Source organism: Typopeltis vanoorti, chromosome 8, assembly GCF_054136105.1.
Source record: "Typopeltis vanoorti isolate ZY-2024b chromosome 8, IOZ_Tvanoo_1.0, whole genome shotgun sequence".
Lineage (NCBI taxonomy): Eukaryota > Metazoa > Arthropoda > Arachnida > Uropygi > Thelyphonidae > Typopeltis > Typopeltis vanoorti.
Window position 1 is genome coordinate 149621498 of NC_143556.1, and position 21015 is coordinate 149642512.

Here is a 21015-nt window from a genome sequence, read left to right on the forward strand (position 1 = left end):
AACACAGCAGCGATTATCATCAAGGAGGATCGCAGAATTACTGCGATCCTCCTTGAGGATCATGTTGTCCTGAATATTTCTGTGGGAAGTGTTCACTCATTTGAGACTGAAACGTGTTTGCACCCGATGGATTCCCAAACTCTTGACACTGGAGCAATTGCAGCATCGAGTGGATGTGTGCACAGAATGGAAAGAAAGACTGGAACAAGAAGGCGACAACTTCTTAAGCTTGTCCGATGCCGATTTTTGCAAACGCACACAAAATTTAATCGCTCGTAGGCGTGCCGAAACAGGTTTGCGTTTAGTCACTCTGGCACATCAGCCCGTATATGCCATCTATCAACCTCTTTTGTTAATACAGACAGCAACATTTCTTTATTCCAAAGAAATTAATATTGTGATGAGTGGTTTCGCGACAGTAAAATTAGTCTTATTACTTATTGAACAGCCTACGTACAAAGCAAAATAGAAACAGAAACAGAAAGTATTTCTATTTCCTACTATACTACAAAGAAATGTCCCAGTTCAGTGCTGAAATTAAATGTTGGTTGCATAGTGATTCGAAGAACAACATTGCATTTAGTTTGACCCTTGATGAATCCACAGATATTCAAGATAAACATCCTCGACTAGTGATATTTGTTCATTATATTATAGGAAATGGAAATGTGAAAGAAGAACTCATGGACTTAATGAACCTCAAGGTAAACAAGAGGGGTTGACATAAAGCAAACACTCAAAGAGGCATGATCAAATGCTCAAGTACCACTGAGCATTTGATCATGTTCAATGGTACTTGAGGTCACTTGATAAACTTCATAACTTCAAGTAAGACAATGATATCAGGTATGTTTTAGATAATGTGAATTTTATCTGTTCAAATGCAAAAAAAAAACCAAGCATTTAGAAATTTTATCCAGAACCTTGATCTTCAGATGACCTCTCATTCTTCTATATTGTAAGGTGGTCGATCAGTAATCTCTTGAATGCACTTTTGAATGATGAAGCATTCTCTACAGTGCGACAAAAAAACAAGAGTTAATTTTGCAAGTTTGGTTTTCATCAATTCATCATGACACACTTGCATTTGCCAGCATACAGCGACCTACAAATCAGAAGCCAGCATAATAGCAAATGCACGGTTTCTATTGTTTAATCATGTTCAAATATTTTTACTAGAGTTGTTAACAGTTATTACTTGTTTTCTAGATTTTTAGTTTATTCATGTAATTATCCTGATGAAGTGAAACAAAAAAATTTCACGAAACCAGACAAGAAAATAAAAAATAGTTTCTATTTGATATTTTTTGTGGATTAATACCACATAACATATTCCTAGAATATCCTATCTCTACAGAAACCTACATAATGATAAAGAAATTAAATCCCTGCTTCAAATTTCTTGTAAATCCTTACCTGAATGATGTCAACGATGGCTGGCTCTGCACTTTTGCTAAGGAAGCTGCATCAATGCAAACAGAATTTTTACAGCTACAGGAGGATGTGGGTTTAAAGATGATACATAGCTTATCTGCAATTAATTTTTGGAAACAAGTACTGGAGGCAAAGTATCGTCACCTTAGGAAAATCAGTTTCCGATTTTTCTCAATTTTTGGGTCAACTTTGACAGGATACTACATGGAATTCTAATCAGTAAATTGCAGCATATGGGGATGGACATAGGGTTGGTGAGATGGATAGGAGGGTGGTTGACGGAGAGATATCAGAGAGTGGTTTACTCAGGAGTAGAGTCCACAAGACGGCCTGTGACTAGTGGTGTGCCACAAGGATCTGTTCTTGGACCACTGCTGTTTAATTTGTTCATAAATGATATAGGAAAGGATCTGAGAGGAACAGTTCATTTGTTTGCAGATGATGCGAATTTGGACAGGGCAATAGTGAATGCAGATGACATCAAAATTTTGCAGGATGATTTGGATAGATTGGAGGTCTGGGCTAAGGAGAATAGATGTCAATTTAATGTGGCAAAATGTAAGGTTATGCATTTTGGGGTGAAAAGATTGGTGGCAGTTTACTGCATTGGTGGAACCGTGCTCCAGGAAATTGATGCGGCACGAGATTTAGGAGTGTTGGTGGATAAGGAATTGAAATTTAGGGGACACATTGAAAAAGTGGCCAAATCAGCACATCAAATCACTTGGTTGCTGAAGAATACGTTGACAAGCAGAGACAAGCAGGTTATTGTTCCTCTGTATCGAGCCTTGATAAGACCCCATCTCGACTACTGTGCTCAGATTTGGTCACCTAGGTTTCTTCTTGATCGGGAGGAGGTGGAGAGGATCCAGAGGTGAGTGACCAAGATGATAGCAGGTCTGTGGAATGAACCTTATGAGAACAGGTTGAGGATTTGTGGGTTGCAAAAATTGGTTGATAGGTGGAGGAGGGGAGATATGATTGAGACATTCAAATTACTGAAGGGTTTCTATAAAATTAATTCAGAAGATATTTTTGAGAACAGGGCTGGTTGTGGGAGGACTAGGGGACATCCATGGAAACTGGGCAAAAGTGTGGTTAGTAAAGGTGTTAGAGCTGGGTTCTTTACTTTTAGAGTAGTGAATGAGTGGAATGCGCTCCCTGAGTCTGTGGTGGATGCTGTGACAGTGAATGAGTTTAAGGCGAGGTATGATAGATACTGTATGAATGTCGAATAGTTGTGATGAATATGATTTGGGGCCTCCCTCGATGAGTCTAATGACTCCCTGGAGTTGTCCGTAATAATAGTAATAGTAATAATAATAACTTATTGCTACGAAGCTCTCTTTTCAATAATGAAGCTTGCTAAGCAAACCATCACACTGCCCTCGTGAACAAACACTTGACTGAGCCTTGTCATATCATCTTAGCATTCACATCAGCCAGACTTTAAAGCATTAACAACAAAAATGAAGATTCAACCTAAGCCTTCTACAAGCAATCATTAAGCAGTCTAATAATATGAATATAATTATATGTAAGAGCCTCCAGAGCTTAGCACAGATGAAGCAGTTTGGTTGGAAGAACCTGGATTATTTCCTCCTGGAAATTCTGTTTTTTCATGCTGCAACCACTCACGCCAGAACACACACACAATTTACTGACCAAAGAATACTTATAAGTAAAAGGCTAACCACCTTATCCTCAAATTACAGTTACGAAATCAAAAGATACTTGGAAGGTCATGGGTAATTAAGTGACTGTTAAAATCATTGGTGGTGGTGATGATAATTATATATAACTGTGTTTTTAATAATTAAATATTTTAGAAAATACCTTGCAACTTGAAAGCATCCTATGTGGCTCTTAGGCCTAGGAAACTTCTTCGTCCCTGGTATAGATGCAAATGATATCTCACGAGATATAGCTCATGTCAGCTGGAGAGAGAGAGAGAACTTAGATGTTATCTCTGGAAATGGAGCATGGGTGTAGTTAGGAAGTATGTAATGGCTATTTTCTTCTTGTAGTTTTGGTAAGTATGTGGAATGGTCTACTTGATATGAGTGAATGTTCATGCATTCAAGGAGATATATATATATATATATATATATATATATATATATATATATATATATATATGACAGTTATGTAGGCAGTGAGTGATAGAAGGGACCATCCCTCCACAAGTCCTTAGACTCTTTGGAAGAGGCTGCATAATAATAATAAAGCACTAAACATAGAAATAAAATAAATAAAATGTCAAAAAAGGACTAGCTAATTAAACCAAGCTGCTTTCACAGCTGTTGGTTTTCAACTGATGACAGCTATAAATGTTGGTGGAGCTAACCTTTTCTCTCCTTATGCCATTTTAATTTGAACAAACATCTATTATTCCTTTTGGCTTCTAGATTGTCAGCACAGAGTAGAGTAAACTTCTTCCACATTTGTTACCATAGCAACAACCTCTCAGATAAGAATGTTGCATGACTCATAAATGCATCTGAAATGAGCACCAGATCTTCCTTTTTTTCTCTCTGGTCATTAAGACAATCATCTTCCTTAATGTCAGTGCAACTGGGTGATTGCTCATTAACCACTTTAATCCATGCAATACATCCTGTCCATTTCCATTTTAAAATCTTTTCCTCTATATTCAACCTCATTGTTTCTTGTCTTCAATCTTTATTCTCTATTTTGTCATGTTTGATGTTTAGCATGACTAGACTCAGTTTTTCTCATTACTCATTTTATCTAGTATTTGGTTACTGGCCAGTGCCTGAGCTATATGTCATAACCTGGATGCAACATGTCAATTGAAGTAATGAAGGGGATACATATCCTTTGATGTTTATCTGCCAGCAAGCGAAATTCTAAGAACTAGGACTAAGATCTATGAGTTTCATACCGAAAAACTATCGGCATATCCAAGTGTAAGTAACCACTTGGTAGTATAACATAGTTTTTCGGTATGAAACTCATAGATCTTAGTCCTAATTCTTAGAGTTTCATTTACTGGCAGATAAACATCAAAGGATTTGTATCCCCTTCATTATTATTAAGGTTGCCAGAAAAACAGCCTTTTGGCTTTCATGTCAATTGAAGGTTTTATTTTAAGCAGGGAATTTTTCCAGTTTGTCAAAAGCCATCCAGCTTAGTTGAAACATTCTTTTTTTCATTTTTTTCTTCATTATATGTTTCTTTTTCTTGTCATTATTTTAGTTTTTCCATATTTTATATACAATCCTATTTTACTTGATTGAGCCCCTGTAGTTCAGTCGGTATAGATGAAGCCCTTTGGTCAGAAAGACCTGGGTTCAATTCCTGTCTCTTACAACTAAAGGTGAGTTAACCAGTCTCATACGAAGGTAGAGGTTTTTTTTGTCCCCTCAGAACAGACAAACTGGCCCCATGAATGCACACGGATTTACAGCCATGAATATTTATGACAATGTGGAAGAGATGGGGGCCTCATCACACTATCCTTAAGCCCATAGTCAACTTCCAGGACAGAGAAGACACACATGATGATGACTTTACTTGATATTATATGTCATTCATTCATCATTTCTTCTGTATAGCTCTTTTGATAGACTCTGTTAATAAATATTGGAAGTTTTTTTCACTTGGTTAGACTATAATAAATTTAGTTAAATCCTTTATCCAAGTGTAAGCAAACAAAGTTTGCACCTGACACTACCCAAACCGTTTTTGTGGCCCTTCCCTTAATGCATAGCATTATACATGTCCACAAGGAGATGTGCTTTGTATTATGGGAGATATTAAGACAAGTGATGAGAGCTTAGTCCACCTTTACCATGAGTTGCCTCAGTCCTGAAGATACTTCAGGTGCAAACTTTGTTTGCTTACACTTGGATAAAGGATTACACTAAATTTATTATAGTCTAACCAAGTGAAAAAAACTTCCAACATCTTTCTCTAATCCAGAGTAATTTAATAATAAGGTGAGACACCTTTTGGCAACTTGTATAAGTAAATATGACTTCTCCATTACTTCCACCTTAGTATCACCACCTCTGAGTCTGGCTCCCACTGACGAGACCTCAATAATGGTCGAAACTAGTCTGGGTAGTGGCCCTTCCCTTATTGCATAGCATTATACATGTCTGCAAGATGTGTTTTGTATTATGGGAGATACTAAGACAAGTGATGAGATCTTAGTCCACCTTTACCACTAGTTGCCTCAGTCCTGAAGATACTTCAGGCACAAACTTTGTTTGCTTACACTTGGATAAAGGATTAAACTAAATTTATTATTATCTGTTAATAAATGCATTTCACTATAGTAAATTTTTAAATTTCCTTTGAATGCAAGAGTAATAAATCTGTAAAAGCAATGATGCTATGGAACATTGGTTGAGACTTTTCAGCAGATCATAAGAGTGCATGAATCTGCTAAATCTGCAGTGCAAGGTGATTGTTCCCAACCATAAAACACCACAATAACCTGGGGGGGGGGGAAGAAAGGTAGCTGTACAATTAATTGGAGACAGGATATCAGTAACAGCTATACAGTTACCATGTGTATGTGAAAGAGAGCACACTAGTCTACTGCATTCACTACTCTTGACTGTGCCGTTTCTTTATAATTTTGAAAACACCAAATGTTTAAAACAGAAAAGTGGCAACTTTGTGAAAAGTGGATGTATAATTCAAATGAATATAGTCAACACTTGTTTTGCTAAACAATAGGTGCTGGTACTCATTATTTGCTAGAAGGCAAAATGGAAAACTCAAGGGATAAATATTTGCTGATATTTTTTACTTCATAGTCTGATAATGTTTTTGAAATAAGAACAGCAAATTAAGTATATAACACAGTTTATTAAGAATAAATTTATTTTACAAGTATATGAAATAAATACTGAATATATGAAAAAACACAAATTATCAAAATTGATAATTTATATATTTTTTGAGCTTTAAAATAGATTTTATTGTAGTTCAAGTTCAACATCTACCTAAGTTTATATTCACTATATTGGATTCACTAGGATCCAATATAGTGAATCACTATATTGGATCCTAGTGCTAGGAAAAGACACTGCTGTTGTTGTTTTTTTAAAATCTTTTTATGATTTATGTTTCAAAATGGGAAAAAAAAATCCAAAAAAAAAAAAAAAAAAAAAAAAAGGAAGAAGGAAGGAAGGAGGGAGGGAGGGAGGGAGGGAGGAAGGGAGAGAGAGAGCAGCACTTGCCACTTGTTTTGTATTATCTTTATTTATCAATACTGGATAAACAAAATTACCTTCTGTAAAGAGGTAAAGCACGTGTACACGTACACTGTTTTGAATTATCAGTATTTATCAATACTAAACAGAGTAGAATTATATAATTACATTAAAAAATTAACTAACCTGATTCAGGAAGGGAATTAAAATCTCCACAGAGTATCAGAGGAATAGCATTTGGATCAGGTTTCTGACCAGGATGAAATGCACCTATTGTTTTATTTGTTTTATCAACAATGGAGCGTAATTCATGCATAAGCATCATTGTCTGGATCAGTTTTACATCACAAAATTCTGGATCCCAGTGAATGTGTGCAGTACAGACTAAAAGTACTTGTTTGGTATACGAGACATCTAGAAGTAGAAATGAATACTTGTAATTGTTTTGCAAATGTGCTTTACAGTGATATAAGATCAATCCAAGTTTTTGGAATTCATGTCATTACATTAAATAGTCAACTTTTATTATAGCAAATCCCATTACAGTGAAAACTCACTCTGTAACAAACTAAAAAAAAAAAAATCATAGTCAAAGTTTTATAGCATAAGCACTATGCTAAACAAATTACTATAACTTTCTCTATAATAAACTATTTCTTTACTCTCTAAGCATCCGTCAGAGTGAGAATCAATGGTATTCTCATTTTTTTTTTTTTTAAATGTCTTATAATATATAAGCATATCTATTCTGTATTAGAAAATTAAACTGCTTGTTTTTGTGAACAAACAATATAAATGAAATTATTTATGTTTAACATTTGATTTTTTTAAAAAATATTTGGAATGAATGAATAACAAAAATCATTCAAGTCCATTTTTTTATTACATGGTGCAGATGCAACGAAACAACTCACAATATTTGCAAAAGGCCACATTGCTGTTTTTTTTTTTAAAAACTACATTTGAATCAAAGAAATCAAGGCTGGAAATCGCTCTTGAAGAACAACTTTATTTATCCCATAACATTCAAGTACCAGTAAAGTTGATCTGGCCAGAAGCAAGTACACTATCCTAAACAAAACTGCTACATGGGCACAGAAAGTGTTATGTGTCGACAGTTCATGTTAAGTTTTGTATAATGGTTTAAATTTACAACAGAAGAATAATAAGAAAATAAATAATATTTACAAACCTATTTGCACATATCTTGCTGGTAATTATACCCAGCATCTTCAGAGCACAAAACAGTTTGTTGCAGTATAAGAATAGCAACAATTAGTTAATAGTGGGAAATAACATTGTCCTAATTGGCACTATCTATTGTTGAGTTTAACTAGTATTAATTTGATCTTAAAATGACCGACTCCAAGATTTTTGGTAAACTGAAACAGCCATACTTGTTGAGGTTTGGGGAATGTTTTAAAGCCGATGCTGATTCCCAAAACAGTCTCTCTGACTTATAATAGCTTATGTGTAGCACTTCTGTTATCTTCCATCTGATCCTGTGAAGAGGAATCCAAGGCATGGTCTGCTAGTTTGATTTGCTATAAAAACAGTGCCAGATGTATTTTTTAGGTTCTCCAAGGCAGATGACAACAGATTTTCCTGTTTGTCCATAGAAAGCCAGGTCACTTTATGTACCCCCTTGATGGTGATAAAGGAGAGAGAGAGAGAGTTTGTCCTTAGGTGAAAAGATGTGGGTTGCCAACTTGATATATGGTTTAAATGTGGTTAGGAGCTGATATTTATTAAGCATTCTGGATATCTTTTCATATGTTGCCTAAATTTATGGGATAATAACAATTTTGCTGTGGGCTTGTGTATTAGGCAAAGGAGGGAATTTGAGAGGTGCATTTAGTATTTTTTTCTATTTTTTGGGGATTATAGCCATTGGCTCAAAAAAAAAAAAAAAAAAATGTGGTGGAGGTTGGTGAGCTCAGTGAGAAGAGCATTATCATTGGAACAGATAACTCTGATTCTGTGAGTTAGTGTTTTTACTATACCATATTGTTCAGTTAGATGATGGTGTAGAAAGTTTTTCCAGTTGGTTAGAAATTAAATTAAATTTGCAAAGAAATTATATTCTTGTTTAATCCTTGATCCAAGTGTAAGCAAACATAGTTTGCATGTGAAGTATCTTCATGATTAAGTAATAGAGGTCAATGACTTCATGTCACTTGCCTTGGTATCCCATAATGCAAAACAAATTCCTCTCAGAAGTGTATATTGCTATGCATTAAGTGAGGGGGTTGTTACCCAGACCAGTGTTGATCTTTACTGAGGATTCCACAAACTCATGAGCAACCTAAAACATGTAGAAAGGCTTATGTGTTTGTCGTACATGTTGACTAATTTTGACAGTAATATATCAGAACACAGAAAGATAAGTAAATAATTATTTATTATTTATTAATAATAAATACCAAATACTAAATGCTCCAAAGAAACCTCTCCCACTAACCACCACGGAGAACTACAACAAAACAGTCACATTCCGATACATTAAAGGCACATCTGAAAAGATATTTAGAGTTTTCAATAAACATCAACTATGCACTGTATTCAGACTGTGTCAAATTAGTAACTCTCATCCGTTCACCCAAAGACAGCATCTCTCCTTTATCCCATCCAGGAGTCTACGAAGTACCCTGCTCATGTGATCAAGCTTACTACAGTCAAACAGGAAGAACTGTGGACATCTGCATCAGTGAACATAAAATATACATCCGGCACCATTGCTATGGCAAGTCGAGCCTAGCAGACTGTGCTTTAGATACCCCTGCATACAGGATCAACTGGAAGAAAACAAAAGTACTGCACAGAAGCTTTTACAAGTCAAAGAGATTATTCTTAGAAGCAACAGAAGCCTTGAAACATACTCAGAATCTTAACAAATATGGCTGTATAAATTTGCCTAAGATTTGGGAGACAGTCATCTTAAGACATAACTAGTACCTGCTTTCTCTCTCCTTATTTTTATTTATTTTTTACATAGATGGCACGTAATTAGGACTTTAGTCTTTGTGTTGTTACTACAATTTTTCAAACTAGACCCATTATTACACAATGTTGTTGTAGTCTCACGTACGGTGACAAACTGTGTTTTGTGCTCTGAAGATGCTGGTTATAACACCAGTAAAATATCAGCAATAAGTTAATAATTAATTATTTACTTATCTTTCTGGGTTCTGATATATTATCATGAGCAACCTAAAAAAAAAAAAAAGAAAAAAAGTCTACTCTCTCTCTAGTAGCAGTGATCATTCTCTCTAATAAACATATAAATGCCATTAGCAAGAACCATACTTAGAAGAGATATCAAAGGTAACTGTTCTGTGAAGATGGATAAACTAGATTTTTGGTCCTTTATCCCTTAGTCAGATTTACAACAAATGTCATAATTAAGGAATATTATTGAGCACCTGGCTTGCCCACTGTGGGCTATTTGCCTACCGGTGAGTCATTTAAAAACCCACCTTTCTTATATATATATATATATATATATACAAATATCTATAACTTACTTGTTCAGTATGGTTTTTTGGGATGTTTGTCCTGAGATATGTTTTAGTCAAAAGGTTCAATAATATTCCAAGCCCATTATATCTACCAGCAGGTGGTAGAAATAATGGGCTTGGAATATTATTGAGCCTTTGGCTCACATACAAGAGTGATCTGAAAAGTTCTTGGCCTCGACCATAGATGGCAACACTATTAAGATTATTTTTTCTAAGTTGGTACATCTGTCATAAGCATCCATGTGAAATTGCAAGTCATGCTACCAAGTAGTTTGTTTTATACAGCTGTCTGAAACAAAAGTGTTGTCTGTATCCCATGAAATGGATAAAACTGAGTATCATACAGTTATAAAATTCTTTGTAAGAGAAGGTTTAACGGCAAAAGAGATTCATTCAAGTTCCTAAAAGTTTATGGGCACACTTCCCCTTCGTTTTCAACAATTAAGAAATGGGCTGCTGAGTTTGAATGTGGCCATACCAGCCTTGAAGATGATCCACGTGAAGGAAGTCCAAAAAGTGTAAAAACACCAGAAATCATTGATCGACTGCACGACATGGTACTGGATGACCGGAAAGTCAAAGTGAGTGAAATTGCTGAGACTATAGGCATTTCGAAAGAACATGTAGGATATATTTTGCATGAAGAATTGCAAATGAAAAAGCTTTGCATAAGATTGGTGCCGCACTGCTCACAGCATATCAAAAATGCACTCGCATGAAAATCTCTGAACAGGGCTTGGAGCGTTTTAACAAGAATACAACTGATTTTGTGTGTCGATTTATTACTATGAATGAGACTTGGATTCACCATTACACACCAGAATCCAAACAGCAGTCAAAACAGCAGACAGAAGTCAGTTGTTCAGCACCAAAGACAAAGTCAGTTCTATCAGCAGGAAAGGTTACAGCATCGATGTTTTGGGATGCTACATTTTGTTTATTAGTTATCTTGAAAAGGGTAAAACAATAACCGGTGAATATTATTCTGATCTTTTAACCAGACTAGACAAAAAAATTCCTGAAAAAAGACCCAGTTTGTAGAAGAAAAAAATCATCTTTCATCAGGACAATGCACCTACCCACAAAGGTGGTTTCCCAATGGGAAAATTAAAGGATCTACACTATGAATTGTTGGAACATCGACCCTATTCTACAGATTTGACTTCCTCTGACATCTATCTCTTCCCAAAACTAAAACTCTTCCTAACTGGTCAGCATTTTTCTTCGAATCAAGAGGTGATTTCAGCTATAGAAGGGTATTTTGCAGATCTTACGAGAACCACTACAGGGACAGGATAATGGCGCTGGAATAAATGTATTAGTCTTAGAGATTATTTTGAAAAATAAAAATAATTTTGAAATTATAAATTCGTTTTTGCATTGTTAGGCCGAGAACTTTTCAGACCACCCTCATATTTTGGGCTTCTGGTATAGTGGATTTTTAAGAACTTACCTCTTGTTGAATTCTGAATGAAGAGAAATGGAAATTATTAATACTTCATTCAGAGTCCAACACAATCTGCCATTCACTGAGCCATATTTGCTCATTAGACTACTATTATCTCATTAATAGTATTCTTTCTTTTAGTATGCTGTTTCATTAATAGTATGCTGTTCATATAATTTTTCAAGTTATGTTAATTAATATTTATTTATTTATATATTTTTGGGATAAATTACAGTTATGAAAAGCTGTGTATTAAAATATCATTTATTTTGTGAATATAATTCCTTTAATATAATGTTAAAAACTGTTAAAGTTATGCGCAATTTTAATGTATCCAGGAAATTCCTTAAGATAACACTTGATTGGTTGTTATGAGAAATCATGTTATTTTTAGCTAGCGTGTGTTACTGTACAGGATGCAAGAAGCAAGTTTGATATCAACTAAACCAGTTAGAACCAGATTTTGGTGGGAAAGGAGAGAAAAGGATGTTATAAGCAGCACAATGAGAAAGAAGGACAGCAGACAACACAGGAGTAGGAAACAGGCAAGGAAGTTGGCCGATTGACATGGCGTGAATGGAATAGGAAGGACTGGGAATCGCTTGGTACTTTGACTTACCTTTTTTCGGAGTTCTAATTCTATTATAATTTCCTATCGCCTTGCAGTGGAATAAAGCAGGATAAGGGATAATAAGAATAAGAAAAGAAAGAAATTGGAAGTTAAGTTGAACCAGTGCAAAAGGATATATTCTCCGAGTCTATTAATCAGTTATGGAAATAGAAGATTCTCTTAAGTTTGTGTAGTATCAAAGTGAAAGTCAACAAGAATTTAAGTGTGTTCGTAGGATTCCCGATGTGAAGAAGCTATACTGCTTATGCCGGTAAGATTATCTTTTCTATGCTAAGTATGAAGTAGCAAACTTATTTCCGGCGAACATAATTTAATCCTTATTGCTGTATTTAACTGTTCAAGATCGAATGTGTGATGTAGTGAGACATTTCTTTCTTGACCTGCCAATTATTGTATCATTTGGATTAATAGTTCAAGACTGAAAGTGAGATACAGAGAAGCCTGCTGTAAAAAACTTAATGTAATATTGGATACTGAAACTTCTGCGAACTATTCTGCTAGGTTGTTAGAACTCTGAAATCTTCAAATGAATGTCTGATGGTTTATATTTTATAACTGTTCTGAATAGTTAAACTGAGTTGATATTTAAACTATACTGAATAATAACTTTAATCAGAGTGAAGTTGTAATAAGAATCCTTGATAATAAGAATAGAATCTGTAAGCATAAGTTCTAATCGTAATTGTTATACACTCAGCTGAGTAGTTTGCTAATATCTCAATGAAAACTTAATTATTGTTTAACTGTATTTTCCCTACTAGAAATCCTTGCTTTGATGTAAATTTATGTGACACTACATTAAATATTTTTATTTGAATTGAATCTTGTGTTGCCTGATTTCTTCCATTGCACCGCTCATTAAAATAATTCAAATCTTAGTGGGAACCTTATATAATAAAGAGAACCTCGGCCTAAAATTAAGTTAGCAATAATATAGATTGGTTGATGGTTGATTCCTCAACATTACTCATGAAAATTTGAACATAGGGTGGCACGGTTAAAAAGAAATATTCTCTGTGTTCGAATGAGGAGTCAGTCAACAACTAGAATATACATCGGAGTAGAAAATAGGATCGAACAAAATGGCACAGTCGACTGGATGTTGATTCACTAATATTAATTGAGCGATTAAGTTTTTGTAGTTCTTTAAGAAGAATTAATCCTTATAACTTTTTTTTTTTTCTAAGTGATTTAGAAATGCATACCCAACGTATAAGCCTGTCTACGAGAATCAACATCATCCACGGAGATACGATTGCACAGAAGGCCCGCCAGTATGGTAAAATGAAGTTGAAGCTGTCTAGATAATTAAATCGTCTAACTTTCCTGAAATGCTGCAGGGATAATAAGGTAATCCTGAACTGTGTAAAATTCAAGCACTGTTTTGTTTCGCAAAAAGCTCTCCATGTATATAACCATGCGAGTTACGTGTTACTTTGTGAACAAATCACTGCCACGCGGTCTCTCTTAGCAGAAATTAATGAAGCCATTCATGCCTTCGAAAATGAACTTTCGTGCACTTTAAATCACGAACTGTGGTCTATTTTATATGACATCTCGTGTACCACTGCAAACAAAGAATTTGAAAAAATACGAGGCCGACAGATGAAAAAATTCGAAAAATTAAAAAAGAATTCTACCGTCAATCCAAAACTTGCTACCAACACCGTAATCAACCTTTCTTCAGTCACCCTGAAGCCTGAAGCACTCAACACGCTTTCACGTGGCCACAACTTCGCCATTGCTCCCAGAAAAATACCAAGCAAGGATATTATGATCCAGATTGAAAGAGGAATCTGCCACCTTCCACATCAAATTGCCAACAGTGTAAGACTGGATGTACCTTGTGTCCTTTCCAAAGCAAAACCACCAAAAACCAACATATCCAACAAGGAATTTAAAGCTCTATAGGAAATGAGAAATAATAAAGAATTATTTATCACCAAAGCGGATAAGGGAAATGCAACTGTAGTACTTAACCAAAAGGACTACAAAGGTAAGCTTAATGCTCTTCTATTAAATTGGGCTACTTACCTCCCTATCGAATACAATCCCACCAACTCACAAATTAGAAAACTTCACAGGCTCCTTAAGAAAGTCACTTCTTGGCCTGTAGAGGTTACCAACAGATTAAAGCCGTTTAACTCTATACCCCCCCCCTACAAATATTTCCTACAAATAAAGCATAGATTAACGAAAGATATAGCTCAATTAAGTAGACCTGTAAGAATTACTACTCTGTCTGACTCCAATTTTATAACTTATGAGAAGGTTCATGCAAGAATTTATCTGCCAAGTTTTAAACTATGTGTCTGGCAGATTTACTGGTTATTCCTTCAACATCTAACCCAGATTCTCATATCATCTTGGGAACTAACTTCATGGAAAGATATCACTTTTCATGTGATTTTTCAAGGGGTGAAATATCCCTGATGAACAGAAGAAGTGTTAGACACAATAATAAACCTATATACATCGGAAAGAAGAACCTAACAGAAAGGTTTAGTAAGTCAACTGATGCACAACCTCCATGTAAAGTACAATCATATGCTAATAAATTAATTGAGCATAATAGTAGAGCAGACTTAGATAAACTGGATAAGCCTGAAACTCAATTTAGCACAGACATAGCATTAAAAGAAAAGATACCCACATCTGAAATAAAAGTTGACACAACTGATCAACTAACAACTGGAGTTCACTTTGCCAAGGCAACTACTCTTCATACTAGATCTAATAAAACTAGAAGAGAAAGAAAAGGAAAAAAAAAAACAGGCCTAGCCAAGTAGTTTTCCTAGGAGATTCACTAGAGACTGTGAGAAGAAAAGGAAAGAATTATCATAGAATGAGTAATTGCAGAGAGGACACAGATAGAACAAAACATCCAAGACACAATACTAGTGGTAGAGAAAAAAATTTTATTCTGAAAAGACATTCCCTAACTGCAAGTATGACAGACATGCTGATCTCAGTAATAAAGGTGATAGAAATTTAAATGAAAAAGTAGATGAGAATACATGCACAAGTCATAATAGGGAATTAACTTTGCAAAAAAAAATAAAAATAAAAATAAAAATAAAAATAAATAAAATAAAATCTGAATTCTCTGCAGGAGTGGCATGTGTGAAAAATTTTCTTTAAGGAAAAATTTTTCAGAGGAAGAGTAAGGGCCTTTGTTGGATTCTGAATGAAGAGAAATAGAAATTGTTAATACATCATTCAGAGTCCAACATAGTCTAACATTCCCTGAGCAAATTTTTTTTTTTTTTTTTAAACTAATAGTCGTCTCATGCTCATAATTTGCTATTTAGGTAATTTCTTTCAAGTTATGTTAATCAATATTTAATTATTTGTATATTTTTTGAGATAGTTTGCAGTTATGAGAAGCTGTGTATTAAAATGTCATTTATTTTGTGAATTTAATTCCTTTAATATAATGTTAAAAACTGTAATATGTGCAATTTTAATGTATCCAGGAAATTCCATAAGATAACACTTGATTGGTTGTTATGAGAAATTATGTTATTTTTAGCTAGTGCGTGTTACTGCACAGGATGCAAGAAGCGAGTTTGATATCAACTAAACCAGTTAGATTTTGGCGGGAAAGAAGAGAAGAAGATGTTATAAGCAGCACATGAGAAAGAAGGACAACAGACAACACAGGAGTAGGAAACAGGCATGGAAGGTGGCCGACTGACATGGCATGAACGGAATAGGAAGGACTGGGAATCGCTTGGCACTTTGACTTACCTTTTTTGGAGTTCTAATTCTATTATAGTTTCCTATCGCCTTGCGGTGAATTAATGCAAGACAAATAATAATAAGAATAAGAAAAGAGAGAAACTGGAAGTTAAGTTGAACCAGTGCAAACGAATATATTCTCCTGAGTCTATTAATCAGTTACAGAAACAGAAGATTCCTTTAAGTTTGTGTAGTTTCAAAGTGAAAGTCAACAAGAATTTAAGTGTGTTCATTGAATTCTCGACGTGAAGAAACTATATGCCTGTAAGATCATCTTTTCTATGCCTAGTGTGTAGTGAACTTATTTCCGGCAAACATAAATTAATCCTTATTGCTGTATTTATTTATACAAGATTGAATGTGTGATGTAGGGAGACATTTCCATCTTGACGTCGCGAATATTGTATCATTCGATTAATGGGTCAAGACCGAAAGTGTGATATAGAGAAGCCTATTGTAAAAAACTTATGTAATATTGGAAACTAAACTTTCTGTGAACTATTTGGCTAGGTCGATAGAACTTTGAAACCTTCAAATGAATGTTTGATGGTTTATATTTTATAACTGTTCTGAATAGTTAAACTGAGTTGATATTTAAACTATATTGAATAATAACTTTGATCAGAGAGAAGTTGTGATAAGAATCGTAGATAATAAGAAGAATAGAATCTATATACTTAAGTTCTAATCGTAATTATTATACTCAGTTGAGTAGTTTGCTAGTATCTCATTGAAAACTTAATTATTGTTTAACTGTATTTTCCCTACCAGAAATCTTTGTTTTGATGTAAATTTATGTGACACTGCATTAAATAATTTTACTTGAATTGAATCTTGTTTTTGCCTGATTTCTTCATTGCACCACTCATTAAAATAATTCGAATCTTAGCAGGAACCTTATATAATAAAGAGAACCTCGGCCTACAATTAAGTTAGTAATAATATAGATTAGAGAAAGGCATATACTGCAAATTTTCTTAGACTTAGTGAAGGCATTTGACAGGGTGCCACATTATAAGCTGATATTTAAGTTGCAGCACATGGGTCTGGATGTCAGATTGGTCAACTGGATTCAGGATTGGTTGTCTGATAGGTATCAGAGAGTTGTGTATGGTGGAGCAGTTTCAAGGAGGCAGAGAGTTACAAGTGGGTTCCCACAGGGCTCAGTACTAGGACCTATATTGTTTAACCTTTATATCGATGACATTGCCAGTGGATTTCAAGGGGATATTCAGTTGTTTGCAGATGATGCAAAGCTGGGAAGGATTATTAGTAATAGTGCAGGATGTGGTAGCCCTCCAAGAGGATTTGAAAAAGCTAGATAAATGGGCAAATGAATGGGGGTTTCAGTTTAATGCAGCAAAATGTAAGGTCTTGAGGTTTGGGAAACATCGATGGGATGCTGCATACTCTATGGGAGGAGTTATATTGGAGTAAGTAGGGGAGATAAGAGATCTGGGGTTGATGATTGATAGAAATCTGAAATTTAGGGGACATATTGCAAAGGTGGTGAAGGTAACACAGAGGATTGCTGCAATTATGAGAAGGATGCTGACCTGCAGAGATAAAAGGGTTAACATTCCGTTGTGTAAGTCTCTGATCAGACCACACTTAGACTATTGTTCTCAGATTTGGTCCCCAGGATTTAAAGGGGATAAATTAACTGTGGAAAGGGTACAAAGACGGATGACAAAGATGGTTTCAGGACTGTACAATTTTGATTATGAGGATCGGCTGAGGGAATGTGGACTACAGAGTTTGGTGGATAGAAGGAGAGGTGATGTGAATAAGACTTTTAAACTGTTGAGAGGTAGTTACAGGGTTGACACTGGGGAGTTCTTTCACTTGGTTGAACAACGGGAAGGAGTGATGACAAGAGGACATCCCTGGAAGTTAAGAAAGGAAACTGTGAGCAAGAGGGGTGAGGAGTGGTTTCTTTGCATGGAGGGTGGTTGAACCGTGGAATGCATTGCCTGATGGAGTGGTGAGAGCGAGAACAGTCAATGAGTTTAAGGAGTGGTATGATACTTTGTGTTTCTTAGGGGGGGGGACCTCCCCTCGATGAGTCTTGACAGACTTTATGATCTTAGGAAGGACCTCCCATGATGAGTCTTTTGACTCCATGGAGGCCTGAATAATAATAATAATAATAATATAGATTGGTTGATGGTTGATTCCTCAACGTTGCTCATGCAAATTTGAATATAGGGTGGCGCAGTTAAAAATGAATATTCTCTGTGTTTGAATGTGGAGTCAGTCAACAACTAGAACATACATTTGAGTAAAAAGTAGGATCTAACAAAACAGCGCAGTTGTCAGGATTCCGATCTGCTTGGGGAAACCCCAATGGATTTTGGATCCTACTTTCTACTCCGATGTATATACTAGTTGTTGAATGACTCCTCATTCGAACACAGAGAATATTTCTTTTTAACTCTATGTTCAAATTTGCATGAGCAATGTTGAGGAATCAACCATCAACCAATTGATATTATTACTAACTTAATTTTAGGCTGAGGTTTTCTTTATTATATAAGGTTCCCACTAAGATTCGAATTATTTTAATGAGTGGTGCAATGGAAGAAATCAGGCAACACAAGATTCAATTCAAATAAAAATAATTTATGCAGTGTCACATAAATTTACATCAAAGCAAGGATTTCTAGTAGGGAAAATACAGTTAAACAATAATTAAGTTTTCATTGAGATATTAGCAAACTACTCAGCTGGTTATATTAAATATGATTAGAAGTTATGCTTACAGATTCTATTCTTCTTATTATCAAGGATTCTTATTACAACTTCACTCTGATCAAAGTTATTATTCAATATAGTTTAAATATCAACTCAGTTTAACTATTCAGAATAGTTATAAAATATAAACCATCACACATTCATTTGAAGATTTCAAAGTTCTATCAACCTAGCAGCATAGTTTGCAGAAAGTTTCAGTATCCAATACTAATAATTAAGTTTAATACTAATACTAATTAAGTTTTTTAATTAGTATTTGTAAATTTTTAACTAATTTAATACTAATTAAGTTTTTTACAACAGGCTTCTCTATATCACACTTTCAGTCTTGAACTATTAATCCAAATGATACAATAATTGGCACGTCAAGAAAAAAATGTCTCACTACATCACACATTCGATCTTGATCAGTTAAATACAGCAATAAGGATTAAATTATGTTCACTGGAAATAAGTTTGCTACTTCACACTTGGCATAAGTACTATAGCTTCTTCACATCGAGAATCCTATGCACACACTTAAATTCTTGTTGACTTTCACTTTGAGACTACACAAACTTAAAAGAATCTTCTGTTTCCGTAACTGATTAATAGACTCAAGAGAATATATCCTTTTTCACTGCTTTAACTTAACTTCCAATTTCTTTCTTTTCTTATTCTTATTATCCCTTGTCCTGCATTATTCCACTGCAAGGTGAAAGGAAATATAATAGAATTAGAACTCGAAAAAAGGTAAGTCAAAGTGCCATGCGATTCCCAGTCCTTCCTATTCCATTCACGGCATGTCAATCGGCCACCTTCCTTGCCTGTTTCTTACTCCTGTGTTGTCTGTCATCCTTGTTTATCATGTACTGCTTATAACATCCTCTTCTCTCCTTTCTAACTGGGTTAGTTGATATCAAACTCGCATCTTGCATTTTTTACAGTAACATGCGCTAGCTAAAAATAACATAATTTCTCATAACAACCAATCAAGTGTTATCTTAAGGAATTTCCTGGATACATTAAAATTGCACATATTACAGTTTTTAACATTATATTAAAGGAATTAAATTCACAAAATCAATGATATTTTAATACACAGCTTTTCATAACTGTAATTTATCCCCAAAAAATATAAATAAATAAATATTAATTAACATAACTTGAAAAATTATATGAACAGCATACTATTAATAAGATAATATTAGTCTGATGAGCAAATATGGCTCAGGGAATGGCAGATTACGTAGAACTCTGAATGAAGTATTAATAATTTCCATTTCTCTTCATTCAAAATCCAACACTCTTCTGCATGGTTTTGGGATGCTTGTGTTTTGCAGGATCATGCTAACTGTAGTGTGTCACTTGGCAGTAATAAATTTAGTTTAATCCTTTATCCAAGTGTTAGCAAACAAAGTTTGCACCTGAAAATATCTTCAGGACTGAGGTAAGGTGGTGCATCCCTTGGCAACTCGTAGCAAAGGGGGATCAAGCTCTCATCACCCCTTGTCTCAGTATCTCCCATAATGCAAAGCACATCTCCTTGCAGACATGTATACTGCTATGCATTAAGGGAAGGGTCACTACCCAGACCGGTTTGACCTTTATTGAGGTCTCATCAGTGGGAGGCAGACCTAGAGTGGTGATACTAATGCAGAAGCAATGGAGAGGTCATATTTACCGATACCAGTTGCCAACATGTGTGCCACCTTATTATTAAATTACTCTGAATTTATAGAAAGATGTTGGAAGTTTATTTTGCACTTGGTTAGACTACAATAAATTTAGTTCAATCCTTTATCCAAGTGTAAGTTTAATTGTTTATCCAGTTGGCAACTCTTATGGATAAATATGACCTCTCCAATTGCTTCTGCCTTAGTATTACCACTCTGGATCTGCCTCCCACTGACAAGACCTCCATAAAGGTCGAAACCGGTCCAGGGTAGTGGCCCTTCGCTTAATGCATACATGTCTGCAAGGAGATGTGCTTTGCATTATGGGAGATACTGAGACAAGGAGTGATGAGAGCTTGGTCCACCTTTGCTACAAGTTGCCAGGGGATGTACCACCTTATGTCAGTCCTGAATATATTTTCAGGCACAAACTTTGTTTGCTTACACTTGGATAAAGAATTAAACTAAATTTATTATAGTGTAACCAAGTGCAAAATAAACTTCAAATAAAAAAGAAAAAAAAAAGACACTTGGCAGATTAGTGGGTTAGGGTGGATAGCAGCATTTTCAAAGAATTTTGCAGTCATTTTGCATAAGAAAATTTTGATCTCAGGTATATTAGCTTCTTAGTGAAACTGCAGGTTTC

The 21015-nt window shown here is 34.9% G+C and overlaps 1 protein-coding gene across 3 annotated transcripts in view; it reads right to left on the reverse strand.

Moving 5' to 3' along the window:
- Nucleotides 1-21015, reverse strand: part of twin (CCR4-NOT transcription complex subunit 6-like twin) — a 501959-nt gene that overhangs the window by 58365 nt on the left and 422579 nt on the right. For all 3 annotated transcript variants that reach the window (XM_090397005.1, XM_090397006.1, XM_090397007.1), the window contains exon 9: nt 6810-7037. In XM_090397005.1, coding sequence (XP_090253131.1) covers nt 6810-7037 — 228 coding nt within the window. The remainder of the gene's footprint in view (nt 1-6809; nt 7038-21015) is intronic.